The 25,812-nt window shown below is 45.0% G+C and overlaps 1 protein-coding gene across 46 annotated transcripts in view; it reads left to right on the forward strand.

Moving 5' to 3' along the window:
* Positions 1-25,812, forward strand: part of Kalrn (kalirin, RhoGEF kinase) — a 606,323-nt gene that overhangs the window by 329,923 nt on the left and 250,588 nt on the right. For all 46 annotated transcript variants that reach the window (XM_087576981.1, XM_087576985.1, XM_087576993.1 and 43 more), the window contains 3 exon segments: positions 6,100-6,295; positions 15,394-15,560; positions 22,051-22,170. In XM_087576981.1, the coding sequence (XP_087433107.1) occupies positions 6,100-6,295; positions 15,394-15,560; positions 22,051-22,170 (483 nt within the window).

A 25,812-nucleotide genomic window follows, 5' to 3' on the forward strand; every position in this document is an offset into this window, starting at 1 on the left:
CTTCAGGTAAGTGCTCCTGGTAAACTACTTCTTTTTCTAACTTAAATGGTAAATTTCCTCAATTTTTTCATTTGTCCTCTCTTCCTTTCTTCCTTCCTTTTCTCATGTTTGCCCAGTCCTATAGCTTACAAAAATAGTCTTTAAGTTAGTGTCACTGTCAAAGTCGTAGAGGTCTGAAATGTTGGCCTGGATCATCAGGACTCTTTGGTGTTTAGGGAGCACAGCACTCCAGGGACTCATCTGTACCTCCACAGCCACAGTGGGCAGTGATCATCTAGGGACCCCATCACCTCATCTAGCGTCATCATCTTTCCTTTGTTAATGCTATCCTACTTACTATGTTACTTTATGATACTGCAAAGAATTGAATACTGAGTATACCAAAAGAATAAATAAATAAAATCTAGTTGAAGCAATGTTTTAAATTTTCCCTTCTTAGCAATCACTGTAGCATACTTGTGAGAAGGACTCACATAATAGATACAAGGAAGTAAAACTTCCTTCAAAACATTTATTTAATAATAATTAGTAGTAATATTAAATTACTTATTAGCAGGTACTAATGCTTTTGTTAAGCTCATATAAGAATCATTGGGAGGTTTCTCCCACTACCTTCCTTACAGAAATAAATAAATGAATGAAAATAAAATTTAAAAATCTCACTAATGTTCATTCATTCAGCTTGAGTTTTCTGGAAAGCCACCATTTTCAGTACATTATCAGAGATCTCTGATGGACATTTTCAGGTCCTTCTGCAATTGGCAGGCAGATCTGGAGCTGTGGATATGAGCACAGATAATCTCGGCTGTCTTTAAAAATAAAGGGATAGTCTCATCCAGGTTCAATGCTGTGTGCCTTTGAAATACTGGACAGAGACGAACCATATGGCTAATAATGTGGCTTGCCCAGAAGAAAGGAATATCCAGCCCTTAAGCTCTGCCAGGTACACGATGAGTAACTGATGTATATTAGAAAATCCCTCAGGAGAGAGATTTGACATTTCTTAAAATGGGAAAATTGAAAGCTAAGTATTTTCCATTGGCCTACAAAAATGCCCTACTTTAAAATGGTAAGTATACCATTTTGAAGTGATAAATTAGTTTTTACACAAGGCCACAAACAATTAATTAATTGATCCACTCAAGGAGCATAATAACTTAGAACATTCAAGTAAAGTAAAAAAAAAGATATATATATATATATACATATGTACATATATATATTAAATTTCTTAGTTATTTTTCTGTTGATGTGCTAAGGCACCATTACCAAGGCAACTCATAGAAGGAACAGTTTATTGAGACTTACAGTTTCAGAGGGTGAGTCCATGGCCACCATGGTGGGGAGCATGACAGCAGGCAGAGAGGCAGGCTGGCACTAGAACAGTAGCTAAGAACTTGCAGCCTGCTCCATAAGCACAAGCAGAGAGAGGAATGGCCTGGGCTTTTGAAACCTCAGAACACACCCCCAGTGACACAGCTTTTCATCAAGGCCATGCCTCCCAATCCTTCCCAAACAGTTCCTCAAACTGGGAACCAAGCATTCAGATAATATGAGTTTATAAAGGCCAAGCTCATTCAAGCCACCACACCGATTTATGATTATTTTTAGAGAAAAGGAGTTAAGACAGGAAGGAGAAGAGAAGAGGAAGACAGATTTTTATTTAACAGGTACAGAATAAAATACTTGGGCTAACAGTTCTCCATACCTAAATACCTAGAAGATTAGAAATGGGAGGAGCCCATAAGGAGGGCTCTCTGAGATGAAAACAGCTTCCATCAGTTGATTTTGGTGAATCTGTTCTGGTAGGAAATTCTTAGGCTTCTTTTCTTCCTTTTTAATCTTCTCTGATAAGGTTTTAGCTATTCATCTAATTTCCTTCCTTGTGTCTTTAGCACAAACAATTGTTAGAACAATATGCTTTCCAAAATATTTTTCAAAGAGGTCGTTGTTCTTCGGGCCCCTTGAAAAGGGGCTCACTCTTTAGCCACACACTGGGCTTAGCCATCCTAATCTAAAACTCTAAATCAGGAGAGTGGGTAAGATTGGAGGCCCTAGAGCCACCAGGGTCCCTGAGCAGCCTGAGAGTCGATGAGGCGCTAATTGAGTGGAAGAGAAAGACAAAGTAGGCCAGTACAAAGCTGAGTGCTCTCGGGAACCTTCTATTTCCTCTCACATTTGGTTCAGGCTCTGCTCCAAGCTTGACCAAACTCTCTCTAAACACACTTAAATCACCAAGTTCATTTCCGGTGCAGGCTCTAGTTCTCACAGTCTTGTCTCTGTGTGAGCAGACACACTCAGAGCCTCACCCCAACCCCAACCCCAACCCCCATGTTTTGGGGTAAGCCGGAGAATAGCCTCTCACCCTGAAGCCCTTTCTGGCGGAGGGTGTGTTCTGAGGAGTGGTCAGGACTTGAGCAGATTGGGAGGCTGATGAGGTCATTTCAGAGCATGGGACCCAGCAGGTGGTGGCAGAGCTGAGCTCACTCTCAGAAACAGCCTGAACCAGCTAATTCTGAGAGGCGTAAGGTACGGCTGGAAAGCCAGCCTGGCTCATTAGCAGTGAGGTAGGGTGGAAGTTAGAAGCCATTTAAAAAAGAAGAAAATGAGCCCCTGTTGTATGCCAGCCTTGTGCCCTAGAAAGAAAGTGGGAAAGACCCCAGTGAAAGGATGCTCCCAAGACTAATTTCCTCTCCAGGAAACGATGAATAAGTACATACAAGGCAAACTAGCTGACGGCTCTGGCTGCCCATGTTTCAGGAAACTAGGAAAGGGGGAGAATCGGAGGCCAATTGCAGGGCCCGGGAGTTAGTCTAGGGAGTCAGATGTCCAACAACAGGCTGTGGAAGCCCTTGTTCTTCAGGCCACACAGCAGACTTGAGCTTCATCTTACCTCTGTCAATCAAAATGGATGGTAGGGGCTGAGCGGAGAGGAGGCAGTGTAGAGACCCTCCACACAGGCCACTACACCTACTTTATCTTTGGTTTCAGACATAGTCCCAAGGTACAGACCTCTGCGCCTCTCCCTCCAACCTGAAGCCTTCTTTTGGTGACCACCAGCTACTTCAAAGCTTTCCGTGTCAAGGATCCCTGGTCTTAGAACCTGTCTGGAACCTTCCTGTGACAAAATAGAACCACTGTGGGATCAATTTTATAGAAACAAAAGCTAAGATTGAAATACAACACACACACACCCTTTCATGCTATGGTTTTAGTTTTGTTCTAATTTCCTTTATGTCCGAGCAAGGAATAGACCTGAAGTTCTGACTATTTCAGTAGATTGTCTCAGAAAGAGTTTATATCCAGATATATTAAGGGCATTTTACAAATACATAATCAGAAGAAAATCCGTCAGCTGGATAGAGTGGTGCCCTCCTTTTAGCCTGAGGTAGATGACTTTGAGTTTAAAGTCATACAATATTCCGTCACAAAAACCAAACACTGACGGCAAAAGCACTTTATAAAGGTAGATTTACAGATGGCCAGCAGAGCATATAAAATTAACCACATATTATCCGCATCAATCACCACGAGGGGCATACACTTAAAACTGCACTAAAGTATCACTCCCCAAGGAGTAATATCATTGAAGTTAGACAGCAATGACAGAAGCTGGTAAGGCTGTAGAGCAACTGGAACTTCTATACATTGCTAACTAGGACCATCGCAGGTCATCGCCCCCTTGAAGAACTCTGCCAGTTGCTTAGAAACATGGACCTGTTCCACTCAACGCTAGTGAAAAGCTGTGCAGCAGAAAGAGCGGTATGAGAATTCTCCCATCAGCCTTATTCATAATAGCCACACACTGGTCAGCGGGAGAGTGGATAAGTAAGTTATGAACCATCTGCACAATGGATTCCGTTCTTCTACGTCAAGGAATGAGCTACCGACATGCGACAGCCGTCCCTCTAATGCAGCGCGCTGAGCGAGGCAGACAGTAGAGCACATATACGCTATGGTTTCGGTCATAGAAAACCCAAAACTAGGCAGAGTTATATCCGATGGAAATCTGAAAGTGTCTTCTTGTGCAAGGAGGGCAGAAATGACTGGAAATGATCACGAATGAGCTCCCTGAGGTGACAGGTGTGTATTTTGTCTTGGGTGATGACTATATACACAAATGTATGAAACTGTCAAAACTCTCAGAACTAAGTGCTCAAAATATGTGCGCTACATGTAAATCATATTCTAATTTCGAAAATTATAGAAAGCAAAAAGCGTACTTATATGCCTCTTTTAAAACGGTGTGTTCATTCTGTAAGTTCTCTTATTATAAAATGAGGTGTCTCTTATTCCCCGTTTAACCCCTATCTGGTGTTGGAAAGCAAAGTGTCCCTCAAAAGGAAAAGGATCCAGTGGAAGTCTGTTTCCCTGCTAACCTGCTGGTTGCCAGGCCTCCTCCACAATGGGTTTCCCTGCTGAGCTCAGCAGTTCCCTGAGTTGACCTGGAAAGATCTGGGGTGTGGGGTGGGAACCCAGAGCAGTGAGGGAGGAACTCTGAAGCTCCTGAGTCTCCACTTCAAAGACAGCTGCTGTGCTTTTTATCTGTTTCTGTTTTGCTGGCCGAGAGATCTTACCCTTCGAAGATGACAGGTAGAATCCTGCGACACAGACAAGCAGCCCAGAAAGGACTGCTTTGCTCTCCCAGCCCAGTCCGCACAGCCATGACCTGGATACAAGGGCATATCTTTTGCCTCTAGCTGGCTTCTACTTCCTGGTGTCCTCTGAGGACTTTAGAACAATTTGCATTTGGTCACTAGAAAGAGGCCACCACCTGTCAGCTGGGTTAGACCCAATGAAAAACCACTAAACTAGGACTCTGGGATATGTGCTTAGACTACTGGGTCATGCTGCAAATGGATGAGCCAGAGAGACTTCCATTTCCGCTCCTCTGGGCACGATACGAGAAGACATAACAGAAATTTTTATTCCAGGAATAATGTAATTCAGTGCTTTGGAGTCCCTTTTCTGTGGTTCATTGTGGAGAACGTATAGAGGGCAGAGACTTGGCCTTAATTAGCAGATGACAGGAGGCAGAGTAGGTGGAATCAATTGACCTAAGGTGTAGAGGATGAACCAGCTAATCCCCATCAGCCCAGGGCTTTCATTTATTGCGTGCTCCATGTTTCATCATACCATTACTGTTTTCTGTATATTGTAATCTACTTGATTTTCAAGATCAGTGATTCTCAACCTCCCTAATGCTCCAACCCTTTAATACAATGTCTCATGGTGTGGTGACCCCCCCACACACCATAAAATTATAGCCAAATGGGATCAAGAGAGATGGCTCAGAGGTTGAGAGCACTGGACTGCTCTTCCAGAGGTCCTGAGTTCCATTCCCAGCAACCACATGGTGGCTCCCAACCATCTGTAATAAGGCCTGGCACCCTCTACTGTCAGGCAGGCATATATGCAGGCAAAACACTAAGATAGATAGATAGATAGATAGATAGATAGATAGATAGATAGATAGATAGATGATAGATAGATAGATAGATAGATAGATAGATAGATAGATAGATAGATCGATCTTTTAAAAATTATCCTCAAATAAAAGTATCATCGCTACTTCATAACTGTAATTTTGCTATCATTATGAATCTTAATGCAAATACCTGTGTTTTCTAATGAATCTTAAGTGACCGCTATGAAAGAGTCGTTGAGCCCCTACCCCAACAGGCTTGAGAACCACTGTTGTAGAGGACCACTCCACACGTACACTTAGTTCGGTCACTCTTTCCAGGTATCACCCTTTGTAATGAAGAGAGACGCTAACAGAGTGGAACAGAAGAACCAGAAGGCAGGCCTGGGGATCTCCATACTGCCTGCCTCAGTGGGTCGTTGTGAGGGTCGCAATGAGATGAATATGTCAAAACTTTATAAACTTTAACTTAGCGTACAAATGTTTGCAGCCATTCATTCGCCGTTGCTATAGACGTTGAAATTGCTGTCAAAGCTGTGTGTATGTGGATATAGTTTAAGGGTCAAAGAGGACAGCGAGGGGTGGGTTAGTTGATAAAGTTTTGGCCAGGATCTGCAATCTAGCAGTGTCCTGTGCACCCAGCGAGCCCCGGCTGATGGTGGCGCTTCTCACAGGTCACCGCAGAGCTGGATGCCTGGAATGAGGACTTGCTCCGGCAGATGAATGACTTCAACACAGAGGACCTGACCCTGGCAGAGCAGCGGCTACAGCGCCACACAGAACGGAAGCTTGCCATGAACAACATGACATTCGAGGTCATCCAGCAGGGCCAGGACCTGCACCAATATATCATGGAAGTCCAAGCCTCAGGTGAGCCGCTTCTCATTGTCCCGGCAGAATGTGCCCCGTGTGCCCCAGCCTCACACCGTTCAGTTCATCCCTACAGATACAAAGAGGAGAAAGGTTGGTTCGCCTTTGTAACAAAACTCATACGAGCCGAAATAATTCGTCCATGGTTGTCCAGTTTAGGCTGTGGGGAAGATGAGCCTGGAGCCAGAGTCCGTGAGTCCTGAGGTGTGAGAGCTAGTGATGGAAGTTAGTGCAGGCTTTCAACAGTGATAGTTTGGAAGCAGACAGAGCAGTCTGCAGTTCCCAGAGTGGTGCTGCCGTGGGCAGTAAGCTTCCCCGCCGCTCTCCCACCCGTGTTATGGTCTTGCTCCTTCTGCTACTCATAGGTGGGTTCTCTGATCTCTGGCTTACACTTCCCAGACTCTTCAAGTTTTGTTCTCACTTTAAAGATTTATTTATTTATTATATATAAGTATACTGTTAATAGTCTGCAGACACACCAGAAGAGGGCATCGGATCCCATTACAGATGGTTGCGAGCCACCACGTGGCTGCTGGAATTTGAACTCAGGACCCCTGGAAGAGCAGACAGTACTCTTAACCACTGAGCCGTCTCTCCAGCTCTCGTTTTTGCTGTTAATCACTGGTCTGTAGATGAGTTTAAGTAGTGCTGATAAAAGTTTATGGGAGATCGTGTAATTTTATAACTTCCTAGGAAACCATGGCATTTTATTACTTTTTACCTGTGTGAGATTTACTTGAAATGTTTTCAGTAAATAGGTGGTTTCTTTACTGCCACTCTTTAAGGCAATATTTTCTGGAACTTGAGAGAAACAAAACAACCCAGGAAGACTGTTGGTCCAGAGGAAAAGAAAGCACACATCTTTTCGTAGACCTGTGCAGTGTTGGAATGCATTCTTCTCCCTCCTAGCCACCCAACCCGTGGCCTGTTGGCAAGGTCTTGCTGTCCAGGTGGAAGTTGATGAGTTGAGGCTCTCATCTCTCTTTAAGGCACGGTCGTCTGGCCATGCATCTGTTGACGGTGAACCTGAAAGGGGATTATCAGGGGGTGCTGGAAGTCCTACTGAACTTTACAGTATTGTGTTTATTCTGGAGGTCTGAAAAGTAAGAATCCTGTGCCATTCAAATGGACATCACTTCAGACCACAGAGGGGAGAACCCAGTGAGTTCTGGTGACTTCTGTCAGCAAAGTTGTTCCATGACCCATCTAGGTCACAAACAGGATGCAGTTGTCTGTGAGACACGGGTCATTCTAAGCGTGCTGCCCACACTCTAGAGAGCCTAAGAAGGCCCACTCACTCACTGGGAACTCTTCAGGCTGGCAATGGTCAGGCTCCTGCCCTGGTGTCTGTGAATGTGAGTCTGAGTCTAGTGCTAACAGGATCTCCAGGTAGACTGTGTTCCCCGAAATCCAGGATGCAGTGTTCTGATATGCCAGCTGCATCTTTTAAAGATTTATTTATTTATTATATATAAGTACACTGTAGCTGTTCAGACACACCAGAAGAGGGTACCAGATCTCATCACAGATGGTTGTGAGCCACCATATGGTTGCTGGGATTTGAACTCGGGACCTCTGGAAGAGCAGTCAGTGCTCTTAACCGCTGAGCCATCTCTCCAGCCCCCCAACTGCATCTTTTAAAAGGCCCAGCTCAGGAAAGGAAGAGTAGGGAACACAGGAACAGGAAACCCTTTCCTATGGTTGAACATCTCACCTGTGCTCAGGGGTTAGCCCAGCAGCTGCCTTGATGATGCTCTTTCTGGCTTTGATGGAGGCCTTGAGATACACAGTAACTAGAAGAGAGGCTGGGCAGAGCATCTCAGATGCTCACCCTTCACCCTTCCGGACCCGTCTCCAAATGGATCTGTGTGCTGACCTGACCTTTGGTGAGCCAACTTCTATCCCAGGAGCCACATACCCTGGGAGCAGAAAGGCAATCTGGAGCTGGCAATCTCTGGGGGCTGCTCATGACTGCAGGTTGGCTGCGCTTGGCATCCATCTTAACCAGGAGGGCTGAGTGGGTGAAAATACCCCCAAGCAGATGGGCTACCCACCCCCACAACATCCTGCTCTAGATAGGAGCTTTGTTGAAAGAGGTTTGTTTGGCCCCCTCAGCCCTTAGTAGAAGACTTGCTGTTCCCCTCCACCTACCATAGCTAGCTGTTCAATCTGGCAGAGCCTGTGAAACTTAAAGGGAGATGATTCCATGGCTATAGCCTCACTGTCTGTCTCTGCTCTGCTCTGCTCTGCTCTGCTCTGCTCTGCTCTGCTCTGCTCTGCTCTGCTCTGCTCTGCTCTGCTCTGCAGAGAAGCATCTGTGTATTCAACCCTGAGCATAGAACAGGAGATCAGGGTTGGTTACATCACACTTGACTTAGGAGAAGAGGGTTGGGGGATGGGGGTGGGATAGCGATGGATCCAGAGCAGGACATGGCTGACGGATGTGGGAGTCACATAACATTTGTTTAATGAACTGTATTTTGAGTAGAGGCGAAGTAAACAATTGTCCTGGAAAATAAGGACTATCATCAAGATTAAGACTCTTCTCCCTCTCTGCTAAATTAAGTAAGGCGTCTGCCTGACTGTTTTTAGCAATTCTTGGAACTAGAGAATTTGCCTGTGCTTATTTTCAGGTGTGATGTTCACATGACATTGAGCCAGGGTTTTCTGAGGCCTCCAGTACAACTGAAGCAAAAACCTTGGAGTGAGTCAGCGTCCATCCAGGGATTAGGGAAACAGGAACCATTCCCTCCCACTTCCCATCCTTCCTCGCTGCAGCTCGTCTGCTTGAGCCTCAGGGTCGGCTGTAGGGGATTTTGTTGTTAGCAAAACATGCCCTCTGGATTCACATCCAGTTCTGCTGCTGATGGGCAGCCTGGCTCGGACGTCCTGATTTCTTCTTCATTACCTCTTAGTCTTTTCTGTCTAGTCCACCACATGGACTCAATTTACAAATTCCTTCCAGTTCCCATTTGTCATGATTCAGCTTCCTGTCCTGCTGACTTTATCCCGGTCCTGTATCCAGCAAGCTGTGACCTCTGACCTGAGTACTAAGACAAGAACGACAGAACTTAGGGATGCATTGATGTGGGGGCCGGAAAGTGTCACGTTCCCTTTTGATAAGCAACGTTTTTTAAGTTTGAAAAGTTACTTGGAGAGGGTTAAAGAGATGCCTCAGAAGGTAAAGCACTTGGCACAGAAGCACAGTAGACACTTCACACTTCTGCAATCTCAACACTGAGCAGGGGAGGGGAGGTGGGGAGACAGGTGAGTTCCCACGGCTCATTGTGCAGCCATTTCAGCCAATCATTGAGCACCAGGTATTCAACGAACGGCTCTTTCTCAAAAACTAAGATGGAAAATTATAGAGGCATATACTCAGTGTCAACTTACAGCCTCTAAACAACACGCATACACACACACACACACACGCATACACACACACACACACGCATACACACACACACATACACACAGACACACACACACGCACACACACACACGCACACACCACACACACACACCACACCACACACACACACCACACACACCACACCACACACACACACACACACACACCACACCACACACACACACACACACGCACACACCACACCACACACACGCACACACCACACACACACTCACACACACACACACACGCACACCACACCACACACACACACACCACACACACACTCACACACACACTCACACACACACATACACACACACCACACACACACCACACACACACTCACACACACACACTCACACACACACACCACACCACACACACACACACCACACACACACACTCACACACACACCACACCACACACACACACACACACACACCACACACACACTCACACACACACGCACACCACACCACACACACACACACCACACACACACACTCACAACACACTCACACACACACACCACACCACACACACACACACACTCACACACACACACACCACACCACACACACACACACACACACACACACTCCTTGAGTCTGTGGCTATAATGCTTAGAATTTACCGTTCCTGCTGGAAATAACCAGCCTCACATATATGCTACTAGCGGTAGTGAGGACTGCATCCAAGGCCTCACACTGGCTAGGTAAGTGTTCTACCTCACTTAGTTTTAGCTTTTATTCGGGGATGAGTTTGTACTAAGATTCACAGGGTGTCCTTTAACCCACTCTGTAGCCCAGGCAGATCACGAACGTGCTATCCTCCTGTCTCTGCCAGGGTCGAAGGTAAATACATGCTTCAATGAACTGTGCTTGCAGACAGCCCCCCCCCAATTGTACAGCTGGGAACACAACTATAAGAGGAGATACCGGGGTGAATCTCAGTCATTCTTACCACCTAGGCGTCCCAGAATATGATACCCAATCTCCTCAAGCCTCACCATTCTCTGAAGAGGAGTAAGCTACTACTTGAGGTCACAGTGAGGATGCAGTGGGTCACACATGAGCTTGGAAGAGACCCAATGGGGACGATGCATCCGGCGTTGTGTTTGCATTCTAGACCGTAGAGCTTCCTATTGGGGTTACTTGGCTAGAGAAGCTTCTTCAGCAATGTGAGTGCGGTCTCCTATACAGCAGCCTGCAGCAGAATGCACATGCACAGCAGTTCTCAATACTGACATTTGCTAAATTAAACAAGAATGAACATCAGTGTAGGTGGGACAGATGAAGGGAAAATAATAGACAGAAGCTAATTTTCTTTGTGACATAAATGGAAAGGAAATGCAAAGCCTGTGCTTTTTTCAGAATGAAAGCTAACTCTGGATTTAGCAGGGATGTGGACTATTGGAGCTGAGAGGAGAGAAGAGAAGCATGATGTAAGCGAATGCCTCACTAATACGTCACAATACCGAGATGCGAGCCGGTGCTTCGCAATAGAGCTACACATTGAGAACCACCCGGGGAACGTTTTAACAACACCAGGGTGTGGGCTTCATGGCTTAGGGAGCCATCTGTAATTGGCCTGGTTTGGGCTGAGGCTGTCCCTAAGAACTTCTGCAGGTATAGCCAGAGTAGTCAATGCTGATCTAAGAACCTGGCTAAATGACTCTGTATTTTTCTTACCTTGGTTTTACATACAAATGTCACAGGAAGATGAATGGTAGGGATGGCGAAAAGATGTTCTCTCTCTATGGCAAACCCAGAAATTTAAGGATAGAAACAGCCGAAAACCTTCTAGGTCTGGCAATACAATCAGAGATGCTCAACCCTGGCCCCTAACTGGGCTCTTTTTTTTTCTTGAGGAAATTAAAATGATAATGAACACTGAGAGCATTGTTCAGTCCTGGGTCCAATTCTAGCACCTCAAAATCTAAATAATAAAGTGGCACCATGACCTAAAATCCAAAGAAACTAGAGTGCCACTTGTTATTAGCTGAGACCTTGACACACGCACACGCACACGCACACACACACACACACACACAAGAATGCAGAGTGCTCTATGACTCAATATAGAAAGAGAATGCCTGCTTCTTGGGCTGTGACCACTGCCATCTTGATAGTGGTTATGAGTCCCGGTCACTGTTAGCCTCTCCTCCGAAGCTTTATGAATATCTAATGGTCAAGTCCCAGCCAGCCAGAGATTCTTGGTCTGTAGTGTTCACAGGACACAGTGATTTTCAAAAGTTCTAGATGAATCCAGTGTGAACCGTGTTGACAGCATCAATCTAGTCCCACTCAAAACACCATAGTTCATGACATACACGTTGAGTAAGTACGTAAGTGTCACTAGATTTCATGTTCATAAGACACTCAGCACTTTCATCATTAGTCAGCACTGTGTTCTCATTAATCTCCCTCAAGAAAAAGGACAATTTGGAGAATTTGCTCATCTGGAGCTGACAAAATGCCAGACACCATATGTACTAAACCTGGTCCTTACAGCAGCTGTAGGTTATGATTCCCATTTTACAGATGAGGAGAGTGGGGCTTGGAGAAGGGTACAGAGCCAAGACTGTTACCATTAACGGGTTTCAGAGCATAGCCTCAAACCTAAGCCTGTCCTTCCTCAGAACTCTCCCACCATTCTGCACAAACCCACCTTACCTCTGAAGAGGCCTGCTTGCCCACTGGTCAGAGCGATGCGTGAGTAACATGAGCTGAGAACAGGGGGAGTAGAGGCAGTGGTGAGTGGAACATACATGGCCCCGGCATCAGAGAGCCTCCGTTCCAGTGACAGTGTGAGCGAGGTATAAGAAGTCATCCTTGAGGGGTAACTGGGTAACTGGGTCAATTCCCTATAGGGGACCATGAAAAGAAATCTAAAGAAAGAGAGAGAGAGAGAGAGAGAGAGAGAGAGAGAGAGAGAGAAAGGAAGGAAGGAAGGGGAAGGGGAGGGAGGAAGGAAGGAAGGAAGAAAGAAAGAAAGAAAGAAAGAAAGAAAGAAAGAAAGAATAATTAATGATGAATACATTCACTCTTTGTTGGGGTGAGAAAAAGACAATCTGTCTCTCTGCATTTTGCTTGGAACCCCTAAGCAGGGCAAGTAGGTCTATCAGTAAATTGAGGCCAGTGTTGTCAACAAAGGCAAATTCTGCTCAGTGGTGATGTCTGGAGACAGTCCAGTCGGTAGGGTTTAACTGGAATGCACACCAGTGTGATTAGGAGCAGAGGAAGGAGGAGGGTGGAATGGGTTCCTCTAGGTGTGGCCGGGATAAGTCCTTCCGTTCCTCTCATTCCCTCCCGCTGTAATCGAGGGTGTGGAGGTGCAGTAGGCATCCTCTTCATCCCTGTAGTTTCTGTATGCGTTGTACAAGATGATAACAAGTGAGACAAACAGAATGGCGGAGCCTGGGTCTTGGGCTTCTCAATGACGTGCTGAGCAAGCCTCCTTGCTGAGTCACTAGCTCTGAGCAGCCATTCACACACATGCAGTGGCAGAGTTCAGTCACCTGCCCGACAGGGAAAGACAAAGCCCAGCTCACTGAATACCAGAGATGAAGCAAAGAGTGTGTGGAATAGAGCCACCCCATAGCTGCAGTGAGGCAGAGATGGGTCTGAAATTACATCTCCAGAAAAGTCAGCACAGGGTCGGAGTTATGCCCCTGCTCCCGGGACCCCCTTCACCCCAACTCCTGCCAACCCCACCCCCAACGTGGGCAAGCCACAAGGAGTAGAAATTGCTTCAGTTCTTTTTATTTCAGTCCAGAAGATGTTCTACCTACCGCACCCTTCTGGTGACTGAAAATAGTAAGCAGAGGGGGTTGGCTGACAAAAGAACAAGCCGTTCTCTTCCGTCTCCCACAGATATTTCAGGAGCTGGGACTCGGAATTATGAAACTCACAGGAAAAAAATAAACATAAAAAGATACTGAAATTATTATCACGTAGCACCAGAAAATATTTTTCCCACTCTCCCATATTGTCCTTATATAAAACTCTATTTCTGCCTCGAGAAAAGAGTTTCCCCTCGTGTGGGTGGACTCGCCTGCGCTTCCCAGATGCAGATGCAGCGTGTCAGAGGGAGGGAGGAGTTTCCGATCGTGTGTCGGGGTGATGGAGTTGATTTTGTAGGAAGCCACATGTTGAGGTCAATGTGCTCCTTTGGGAATTTACCCGCAAGGATTTTAACGTGAACCCCATTATTGGTTGGATCCCGGTCCTTCTGTATCACACAGGCTATGCTCAGCTGCTTTGGATCGCAGATTATGAATGAGAAATCAGAGAAAAGATGCGGACCGAACAGTGAGGCCACATCAGCCAAGTAGAGTCAAGGATCAGAATAGAAAGGCTGTCCTGAGTTAGTGTTTTCCCGGGACTGGGGAAGCAGGGTAAGGCTGAACCTTCAAATAAGTAAACCATCATGGGAGTCAGGAAACGGCATGGGTCACGGTGTGCATCCTGGCCAGGAAGCAAGAAGGCTTGAATAGAAGAACACCATCAGACACTCATCCCTGCCTCCAGCACGCCGGCACCTGCTGCTGGAAAGCACAGACAGGCCTACCTGAATGAGGGCAAATTCATTTCTGTAGCCGAAAATAAAGTTTCATACGATTCTAACTCAGGAGTGGTTCCAGAACTAATACTCACTCCATGTTGACTTTGCAATCAAAAACTAAAAGTCTAGCCGGCCACCAGCAAGTGAAGGGATGGGCTAAAGCGAGTCCCTTTATCCCACTGACAGTATCAGTGACCCTCCTAAAGCAGAAATCCAGTCGAGGCAGGCTTCCCTGGACCTGGTGCTGATGGACAGAGAAGGACGTGTGCATATGTGCACTCAAGTGTCAGAAGAGGGATACAAAAGAGCAAGGCAGGGAGGTGGATGAGGGAGGACAGACCATTGGGAGGGAGGAAGAGCCTTTGGCTGGTGAGTGCTGACTGCAGTGGCTGCTCCAGGCTGACTGCGTTTCTAGGTTGGGTGCTCTGTTCATAAACACTGGGAACACGCGTCAGCAAGTGACTGGCCTTAGACCTGCCTTGAGTCAGTAGAATGGTGGGCAAGCGCTGTGTGTGAGCAGAGCTTAAAGGTGACAGTTTTTCCGACCGTGAATGACATTCATTGCCCCTGTGGTATTGTTTGGAATATTTATCGTGTATCGTGGAAGATAGCATTGATTTCTTAGGAGACCTAAGTCATTAGCTACTCTCATCCAATCATAAATTATACCTAACCAGTTAAAATAGAGCATGCCCTTGGCAGGAGTTCCTGAGACAGGGTCCTTTTAATTCGGCTTTATCATGTCCCAGATGACCCACGTTTGCTTATGAATCTGGGTGTTGGCAAGTCTCCAAACAAGGGCTGCCAGGAGCTGTCTCGCCTAGGATGGATCTCCAGAGTTACAGCACCCTCTCTTCCATTTATGAAAAGGAACCGGTCCTGTCGTGTGTTCAAAACTGCTTCCTGGACAAAGGATTCCTCCGTCCTAAGGAGCTGGTATTATCCCAAGTGAGGACCGATTACAGGATCTGTCTAGCTTCACTGTGAGCTGAGTAGCAGTTGGGAGAAAGCCAATCGCGGCCACTCCCAAAGTCCAGCTTTCTTACAATAATTAAAGCAATATTGTCAGCTCCATGCCGCCCCGGTTTTAATCCTTCGCGTTATTTTTAAAACCAGGAATCGAGTTAATCTGTGAGAAGGACGTTGACCTGGCAGCTCAGGTGCAAGAGCTACTGGAATTTCTCCATGAGAAGCAGCACGAACTGGAGCTCAATGCGGAGCAGACGCACAAGCGGCTAGAGCAGTGTCTCCAGCTGCGACACCTCCAGGCTGAGGTCAAACAGGTGAGCCTGCCCGGCCGCTCGCGCTCGCCCTCCTGCTGCAGGGAGGCACACGGAGCCACGGGCGTGCCCTCCGAGTAACCCAGCCTTAGAAAAGAAGGTGGGGTGAGAATTAGCTGGATCGATTTCTGCAAGCCTGGCTGTTGTCACAAAAGACCCAGTGGGACAATGGCTCAAACTGTGAATGCATTAATCCTCTCTCATACGATGCTCTAGGAACATTCCAGAGAATTCTCAGTGTTCTTCCCTGAACCCATTCTCTCCTCTCCTGTGCTTGATTCTGTCACATAGTCAATGAGAAGTAAAAAAATCCTTTCTCAGTAATTACATTCCACCGTAGAGTCAGGTTGCTCTCCATGGGGCACCTCGGTGCCTAGTCCAGCTCCTGACACAGAGCTGGTAAGTAATGTTTCAAGAGTAGCAATTATCATTATTCCCAATGTGTGTGTGGTTATTATAATAACATTTTTGAGAAATGGGAATATTGCTTTGTGGGTGAAGTGCTCATTAAACACACACACACACGCACACACACACACACACACACACACACACACAAAATACTCACTGAGCTGCTATCTAGATATTCTCAGCCTAATCAGACCAGGGTCTCACCTGAGCTTCTGGAAGACCTGTTATCTATACAGAGGACATGGTAGAAGGGCCAGTGAGAGAGTAGTGACACACATACAAATTCAAACACTCTTGGAATCATGACAGTGCATTATTTTCATATGGAAAGAAAAGAAAGATCTTACTTCATGGGAACAAGCCCTTGGGTGAAGTATTGTCTACAAGTAAGAAAAGGGGGTACCATAAAATGAGGGAGCAACAGGGGCCTCCTAAATTGTTAGCTGAAACTTGCATCTCCCTGCGTTTTCCTCTGCAGGGGCCCACAATCCCCCTGTGCATGCAGAAGCCACAAAGAGCATCAGCAGCAGAACACAGGCAGGCTTCCATGGCCTCACCATATCTGAGAAGATGGGCAGGGGTAGCCTTAGCTCCTCAGAGAATGGCGGCTGCCTGAAGTCAGCAGGGCTGCAGCTTCTCAAAGTCTACTTGTGTGCCCATGCCTGGTCATTTTCATGATTGGTGGATGGTAGGAATAGGCTTTCAAGCAAAGTAGAGAACAGAACGTTGCTGTTGAACTTGGAAGAAAACCCTAAACCTTTGCTTCTGCTCTTTGCTTTATGTCTTGTTCCAGCGTCAGTGGACTGATATCTAAACGCATTCCCACTCATAATTTCATGAATTGGAGGACGTCATTTCCTTCTGTTGGTGCCTACTTAGCAGAAAGGCATGGGTAACCCACAGGGGAATTGTAGTTAAAAAATCTATAAAAAGATGGATGCTCTCAAGAGACAGAGGCAGGTGGATCTCTGAGCTGGAGGCCAGCCTGGTCTACAGAGTAAGTTCCAGGACAGCCAGGGCTACACAGAGAAAGCCTGTATCTAGGAAAAACAAACAACCAAGAAGGACCGAGTGCTCAGCTGACACTTGAGGAGCCCCCAGAGGCCTTACGAGAGGACAGTGGTAATTCCCAGCAGCAGGAACTGCGGCTTGGGTAAGCCACCATGCCTCATTAGGCAGTAGTTTTCCTGTCAGTAGAGGCCCCTTCATCAAGGATCCCATCTGATCCAGTTTCAAAGGAAGCATTTGTGTCTGATGGAAATTGGTGGAGCAGGAAATATTGATTTCTGAGCTGCTGACACTTGGAATAAGGGAGTTAATTTAGATGTCAGTATTGATCAGTAAAGCTAAGTTTAGATGCAGGCTTGAGAGAATATATTTTCAGAGAGAAAAAAGATGGGGAGAGAGAGGAAGGGAGGGAGAGAGAGAGAAAGAGGCGGGGAGAGAACACCTTAACTGAAGTGCCATCAATGAGGCCGAAATCGAGGGAACAGCACTGCATTGTGATACAACCCTGTTGTTGGAGCTCATACCTTAAAGGTTTGCATTTGACTGTGTGTGGCCATCATAATCCTAAGTGCAGTTATCTGGAAAGTATATTAAAATGAAGCCTTAAAGAATGAAGGGTTCATAGACATTTGACTGAAATTTAACCTCGATCATTCCAAACAAACGAAATGCTACAGGCTGATGAGTACCACAGGTTTCGTAAGACACGCAGGACACATATCTCTGGAGAAAACCAGACCCCAAAGGGAAACCACTGCACCAATACAGCGTATGGTGCAGGTCCCACAGCACCCGAATGCCCCTCAGATTACCCTCCAGGCCCCACAGAATTCTCTGGCTGCTTCCAGGAAAGTTACTACTTGTGGTAAAGATGACCTCGCATCTATCAGATAGGGGTTTGGGGGATGATGTAGTGGCATAAGACGGAATGCATCTCCATATGTATCCCGTATGTAAATATTGAATATAAAATGAGGGAACGTGTATTTATAAAATAACTGGATGCTTCTGTGGGCCAAATTTGGCCAGAATTTGCTTATGATCAATATAGATGCTTACAACAACGAAAAAATATTAGCCTGCCCTTATGCTTCTGTCATAATTACAGCGTTCAGTTTTGGTGAGTGTGTATCAGAGTCAGAAAGGAGCTGGCATGGGTCCAAGAGAGAGAAACAAAAGGATATTGTTTCCAAATGGAGATAATTAAGAGGACATAGTGGAATATGGACACAGCCTGGGAAGCCATAAATGATGAACACATACAATCTCATGCACTCCCAGAACTAAGGAGTTCTGAAGGTAGACATCTAGGGAGCCAAGAATTTACTTTGTGGTTGGAGTCACAGAAGTAACCAGGTCTCGAGAGACGTCGTCTACAGTAACAATCCAGAGTCATATGACTTGAGAACAACTTCTTGGCTTTATGGAGGGTGTGACGGAGGAGAGAACAGTCATCTGCAAGCCATTTCTCTAACCTCCAAGAGAACTGGATTCAGGCTGCCCAGCTTCAGGGCATCATCATCTGTGGGTAGCCATTGTCTACTCCTGGTTTGGGCTTACATGAGCCTCTTTGACCTGAGAAAATAAAATGTCTGTATTTTTAGCTCCCCCACTAAGCAAAGACAGTCTAAGCAGAATTCTTAGCCTAGCGCTTTAGTCCCCAAACAGTAATAGTCTTCCAATCTCTGGTTTCTACATATTTAGTTTCTTTCTGAATGCACATGATTCTCTGTGGTTAGAGGGACAGTCTTTGGATTTTATCAGGGTATGAAGTATTAGAGCAGGAAATGACCTTTAAAGCTGTCTGCCTCCATCAAAGTCTCAGTCCCTTTCTCCTTGCTATGACAAAATACCCTGACAAAAACCACTTACAAGAGAAAGGGTTTCTTTTGGCTTACAGAGAGATACAGTGTATCATGGTGGGGAAGACATAGCAGCAGGCAGAAAAGGCTTGTAAGAGGCTTCAGCACTCGGGAGCACAAAATGCACAGAGTAGCTCACCGTTTAAAGCATTAAGGCCTGCCCAGTGGCCCATTTCCTACCAAAAAGTGTGGTAGGAACCATCTCGGGACTAAGTGTTCATACACATGAGCCTGTGGAAGACATTTTACATTTAAACCATAGCACTAACCCGTTAGGTAAATTGTTACTGCAGTCAATTAGAGGGAAATGCTACTATTATGATTTGAAGAGTGCTTTTACATTAAGGACTTTATTTTTATTCTCACTCTTTTGTTCATTGAAGGAAAGTATACACGTTTTACAGATGACAAAGTTGACCTTCAATTAAGTGTTTCTAAAGTCACAGTTTGATATTAATAGAACCAATATTTTCTCATTTTTGTTACAATATTTCTCCCACTACCTATCACACTTGGATGCTCAAGGGATAATAACTAACACATAATGACGAACCAGAAGAATTGAAAGAACTTCATAATAGACAGATATGCCAACAGGACTGTCTGTGATCTGAGGACAAAGACTGATAGCAGCCTGAGAAACTGGGGTGATATCAAAATGGTGTTCATTCGAATAACTGAATAAAGTTAAATGGCTTTCTTTCCTTGCTGGGAGAATTGTACCCGGAGACTGACAGCGCTACCCATCTTTGCTCCAAACTGAAGATCAAAACTAGCAGCAGCACAGTCATTATTAACCAGCTTAGCATTTCCTGGTGCATTGACTCAGCCCTGTGATTCCAAAAGGAGGGAGAGGGTTATCCAGACGTGGAGGAGAACACTGGGGCTCAGGGAAGTTATTTTGCCAAGGAAGGGACGAGGTCAAGCTCTCTGACCTCAGATGTTACTATCCATCTGCCCTCTTTGCTCCCAGAACTGACTCACGGTGCTCAGTTCCACCCCGGCTTAAAGCTATGGCTATAAACTGCCATGCATCTCTATACTCCTAAAATCAGACAGTTAGGATGCTGAGGTCCTAGAATGCCTTCGCAAACAGCATTTTGGAAATATAGTTAAACAAGAATACAAGTATAATTTGCTGAGAGAAGTAGATACGCAAGTGCATGGCATCACTCAGCAGGGAGTGCTGGGAAGTGGGTATTCTCACCACCATAGCTACAACTGACGTGGCTAGAACTAGAGAACAATATTCTAGCAAGACTCTCGAGCAGACTAACATTGACTTGTGATGCTCATGCAGAAGGTATTTTGATGACATCCACAAACGAGTCTCCAAAGCAAGCAGGAAGCAGTGAAACATGATAGAGGGATGTAGTTAAAAACATACACTGTGAGCTCCATTTTTCCAAAGAGGCAAAGAATTTGGCCTTGCGGTCTGCAAATGCATGTTCCCAGATCAACAGGCAGCTTTTCAAAGCCATTAGCACCTCGAGCCAGCCAGCCACAGTCCACCAGGGACAACAAGGGTTTCACACATACATGCTGAACAGTTATTTCCGACAGCTAATTACGATGCAGACTGGCATCGCATCCACAATCTGCCAGATTGGCCACAAATTAACATCTCAATCCAAATCACCCAGCCCCGGCAGGATTTATTCCTCATGTAATCTATGCACAATAAAGCGCCAGTCAGCTTCTGCTTAGGAGTGAAATCTGCAGGGTGTCTATGAGAGTTACGGGGCAGGAGACCAGGCCTAGCATTTTTCATTTGTTCAACACAAGAAACAAGAAGCTAAGAACCAATGGGAGAGATTGCAGTGTCTTCTCCTGTACAAGGAGTGGCACACAGATGGTATCCATTGATTTTTGAAATCTCAGAACTTTTTTCCTCACCAAGCAAGAGTCTCAGGCTCCCCAGAAAAGGAGATGCTTGCCCCGTTCTAGTGGCCACACACCAGGTAAGTCTTCGGAGCCTAGGTCTTCCCTTTGGATTGATTATTTGTGCCAAGTCTGTTGGCCTGATAATTACGACATCTCTACAACATTTCCTTGATGGCTCTAGACTAGTGGTTCTCAACCTGTGGGTCGTGACCATAAGAAAACATATTTCCAATGGTCTTAGGAACCCTAACCATATATTTATTTTTGTTGCTATTTCATTGCTTTAATTTTGCTTCTGAGCCATGTCTCATCCGAAATATGTGTTTTCTGGGACCCACAGGTTGAGAACCACTGCTCTCCAGGCAGTACGTTCTTGTTCCTCTTCTCCTGATAGTTCCCATTTTATATTTCTTTTCTCTGAGTACTTATCAGGAACCCTCAAAGTTGTATCCAGGCCCTTGGGTGATTTAAGTTCATTAGACTTAACTTTCCCTTTTGGTAATGATCTGTTCTTTGAAGTTTGCTTGCTTTCTGTCCTCCCTTTGCACTGTTTGCTTATGCCAGCTTTTATACTCGGGGCTCCAGGATGTGATTTGGGTAATCTTCATTACTTTCAAGACATCACTATGGGAGAGTATAGTGAATGTGGGAGATTCAAATTTGACTAGAAGATTGCCCTAGACTTTAGGGAGTTCACATTTTTAAGAGGGAGGTAAAATATAGGCTGAAATAACCAGAAAGTTGTTCTGTGGTGAGTCATGCTGAATTGATCCAACAAAACACAGCAACCATACTGCAGGAGGAAAGGATTATTTTTAAGAAGAAGAATGGCGTGTGAACAAATTCAAGAGGTTCATATTTGAACTAGGCCCTTTGAAAAGCAAAGGAAGAGGGAAAAATTATGATCCAAATACATGGTATGAAGTTCTCAATAAATAAATAAAACCATAAGTACATAATAAAAACTGAAAGAAAACAACACCAACAATTGGAATTTCTCTATGCCATTCTGTATTCAAGAAAGAGGTTTAGACATGCATAAAATACAGGCAGATGAAGCCATGGTAATTAATTTGGGGGGAACATTGGGACAGCAGAGTGATATGGGGAGGAAATGACTTGAGAATAAAGCTGTGACGGGAAGTATATGCCTTACGACCGCAGATACAGGAAGATTGGGAAGACAGCACTTCAGGATCCTTGCTGTCTGTCCTCTCTCTAACAGGGAAGAGGAGGTAATCCTTTGATTGAGGTAGCCATTGGGAAAGCAACGGCTCTAGAGAAACTGTGGAGAGCCATTCACCTGATTGCTTGTCCCAACTCCCTAGGTTCTGGGATGGATCCGCAATGGAGAGTCCATGCTCAACGCCAGCCTGGTCAATGCCAGCTCTTTGTCTGAGGCAGAGCAGCTACAGCGGGAGCACGAACAGTTCCAGCTAGCCATCGAGGTAACCCCCAAATCTGGACGCACTGTCTCCGTTCGCCTCTCTGACTTTGGGCCTTGGGTAGGATGACTGACTGAGACACCAGCATTGGCTCAACGGAGGGTGGCAGAGCCCTTGTGCTTTCTAGTGACGTAGTGCAGGAGCCTCCTTCACACTCAGGTATGCAGAATGCAGGTTTTATTCTGCCCCCAAGATATCAGGAGCCATGTATGCACACTTCAGATGATGCTGCCCCCTTGGCCTTAAGGCCCTAGGGCTGTTAGATTTTTATCCATTTTTACTCACAAACTGTATACCCAGGGAGAAATACGAAGGTAAAGGGTGACAAAGGCTTCCAGTAGAAAACCACCCAGAAATGAGGATTAAACGGGTGCGCAGGTCGGTAGTAAACTGGAATAATACTTTTCAACACTTGGATTCTAGGTGAGAATATGACTTTTGACAAGGACCACAAGGCTTGCAACAGACTGTATCATACAGTTTGCATGCTGAAAGCGGCCATTCAGTGGTGCTAGCAGAAGCCATATTTGAAGAATAAACTACCAGAAGTTTACCAGCTGGGACTTCTGTAAACTTTTTACTAAGGTTAAAAAAAAAAAAAGAAAAGAAAAGCTCACTTTAAAAGAAATTTTCACTCTGGATAAAGTGATGTAACCTTGTTTTAAATACTACTTCAGTTATCTCCCTAGTAGGACCCTCTCCTTCCAAAAACCTTAGGATTGCTTCCCAGGGGTCTGGGAAAGAATAGAAACGGCCCACAGAACTATATTAAAAGGAAAACAAGTCCAGCACCAGTGAGGCAAAAGTCAAAGCACAAACCCCTCAGACCCTTGTTACATGTGGTTCTGAGTAGAACTCGGCCCATTTCTGGGTGTATAGGGACTACAAAGGGGCTATTTTATTTTTTTTAAATTGCTACTAGCAAAAAAAAAAATGAACAGAACGACGGCAGAAAAATAATGAATTTTAATTATCTATGTTCATAAACGTCTCAATGTGGCAATCCAACTGATTGATAGCCTTTTGTAAACGACATTAATTTAAATTCAGCCATTCGATTTTCCAAAAGCCATCTTTCATGCATATAAAAATGGCGCAGAGATGACTGGCATGTTTCCATAAGCTACTTGATACCTTCGTAGGAAGTGTTAGGAGTCTGTAGGTACTGTCTGGGATCTGAGATTGAAAAGCAAGCCGTGTATCACCCGTGCAGTATACGCAGTTCGCTTGCTGAAGAAGAGTTACCCCAAAGCACGGAGTTTTATGTCTCTGTTACAGTTTCCTGGCAACCCCAAGTTGGAAATGGTGAGACCTCTTCAGGAGACATCTAGACTGGGGTTATAACTAGGTACTTACTGGTTACAAGTGTCTATAGCAGTGGTTCTCAACCTATGGGTCAGGACCCCTTTGGGATCGAATAAACCTTTCACAGGGGTTTCTTAGCAGATGTCCTGCATATCAGATATTTATACTATATATCATAAAAGTAGCAAAATTACACTTATGATGTAGCAATGAAATGATTATGTGGTTGGGTCACCACAACACGAGGAACTGTATTAAAGGGTTACAGCATTAGGAAGGCTGGGAGCCATAACTCTGTAGGCTTAGGCAGCAGTGAGGGTTGGCAACAGATTGGTGCATGATGTGAAGCTATGGGGGATCTCAGCAAAAATAACATTTGCTCATTTTTCTCTTTGGATAACAATACTCGGATTAGGCGATTACATCTCCAGTCTCCTAAATGTCTGACAAGTCAGACCAAGCCTCACACCACAGTAGAGTACCCCAGTGAACTTGGAGAAAGAGTCCATGAATGTTTCCACGGCATACTGAAGGATTAAACCCTGTGTGGCTGTGTACACAGTAGGCATTAATTAAGGGAGACGTTGCTACATTGTTACATGGTAGAGTCTGGCTAAGGATAAACATCTAATCCATCCTGGGGATTTGTGGGGGCTTTGCCTCAGTAATTAATTGGTGATAAGCTATAGGTGACTCTAGGGTTGGTGTCTGTGATCCTAGGATAGCAGAACATATAGAATTGCTAGAACATCTTGGTGGTAGAAGGTCATTAGGTTGTGGTGTAGCTAGGAGCACAGCCAGAATTGTTCAGACACCTATGGTTGCTGTAAACTAAGTTTAAGTTGGGCTCTGCCTCAGGAGAAGAACATGCCAGAGAGGATACACGCAATGTTTCTTTGAAACAAGAGTCTCGCTGTGTAGGCCAGTCTGCTTGAACTTAATTATTTAGCCCAAGCAAGACTCAAACGCAAGGCTGTCCTAATGGTCGACCCCTGAGTGATGGGCTACAGCATGTATCGCTCTATTCCTGGCTGGATGCAAGCCATTTTAAAGGAAGGTTAAGCAGCCTAGTTCGGCTTGCCCTGCGTGCCAGCGTTATTGCCAAACTTTTGCTGGTTGCTGGGGCCGGGATGGGGGTGTAATTTGCCTTCTTATAACCTAAGGAAGAAAGTTCCATAGGAAAATAGCTATTGGTGAAACAATGACATTTGTTGTGTAAACAAGACATTTTTTTAAGAGCAAAGGGAGTGCCAAATATATAATCCCAGAACTCCTGGAGGCTGAGGTTATGTAAATAGACCCTATCTCAAACAAAAGGACAAAAAAAAGAAAGGATTATTGATAATTAATTTAGAAAAGCAGTCATACATTGGAATGTCCCTGGCCAAGCTTGGACCGTTCTAAGCCTTGCTTTGGTGGTTTCCAGGAAAGTCAGAATTTGTCCCTGATAAGCCTTGTTTTCAGGAAAACAGCCCCAGAACACTGCACAGAGAACCAAACAGTGCTTCAACCCAGTGTAGTTTATTAAGCAAAATGGATTCTTACTTGTTAGTTCTCTGGATGCCCTGTTGTGCCTTCGGAAACCACAACTTTCAGACTGAGAAGCTCAACTTTAAAAATCCATTTTTATATGAAATCCTCCTATGCATTTGAGCATAAATATCCTACCAGAAAATTGGTTAATACTGGATAATAAATTCAATTGATTTTGTTCAATTTTCTTGCACTCACACCTACTAAATATTAATGTCCTTGATAACCCACGTCTTAAAACTCTTAACACTCAATAGGATTAGATGCTAAGGAGTAAAAATGGATGCAAAATAATGACTTACGCTTAGCAAAGCAAAGATCAGGCCACGCGGATGAGAATTTATCATTCAGGAAATTAAAGACGAAAAGCTCACTCAGAACTGTTACAGAATAATGAGTTTCAGAGTAAGGGACGGAGTTTATTACATCACACAAATTACACAGACGTGGAGATTTCTCTGCACTCTCCAGAGATAAAACATTAAAACAGGTTTACACTGACAGTTATTACATGGTAAGGGCAGAAGATGTAATTGTCGTAATCACTGACATTCATCTGAAGAACCTTCTTGCAAATGAGAAACGCTGTAGATGTCATTCCAATCCTAGAGAAAGACTCATGTGCCATAAAGGAATGTAAGTTTGGGAATAGGTCAGGAGTCCGGTTTTACCACTTGTTTTCGATGTAGGTTTTGAGGCACGCTGTTTAGCCTGCTGTGTCTTGATGTCTCTTAGTCTCTGAGCAGGAAATAAATCCACCTCATAGAAGGGCTGTGCGAACCAGAAAAGTCAATGCATAATCATACG

This window comes from Rattus norvegicus, chromosome 11, assembly GCF_021556685.1.
Source record: "Rattus norvegicus strain SHRSP/BbbUtx chromosome 11, alternate assembly SHRSP_T2T, whole genome shotgun sequence".
NCBI classification, from domain to species: domain Eukaryota; kingdom Metazoa; phylum Chordata; class Mammalia; order Rodentia; family Muridae; genus Rattus; species Rattus norvegicus.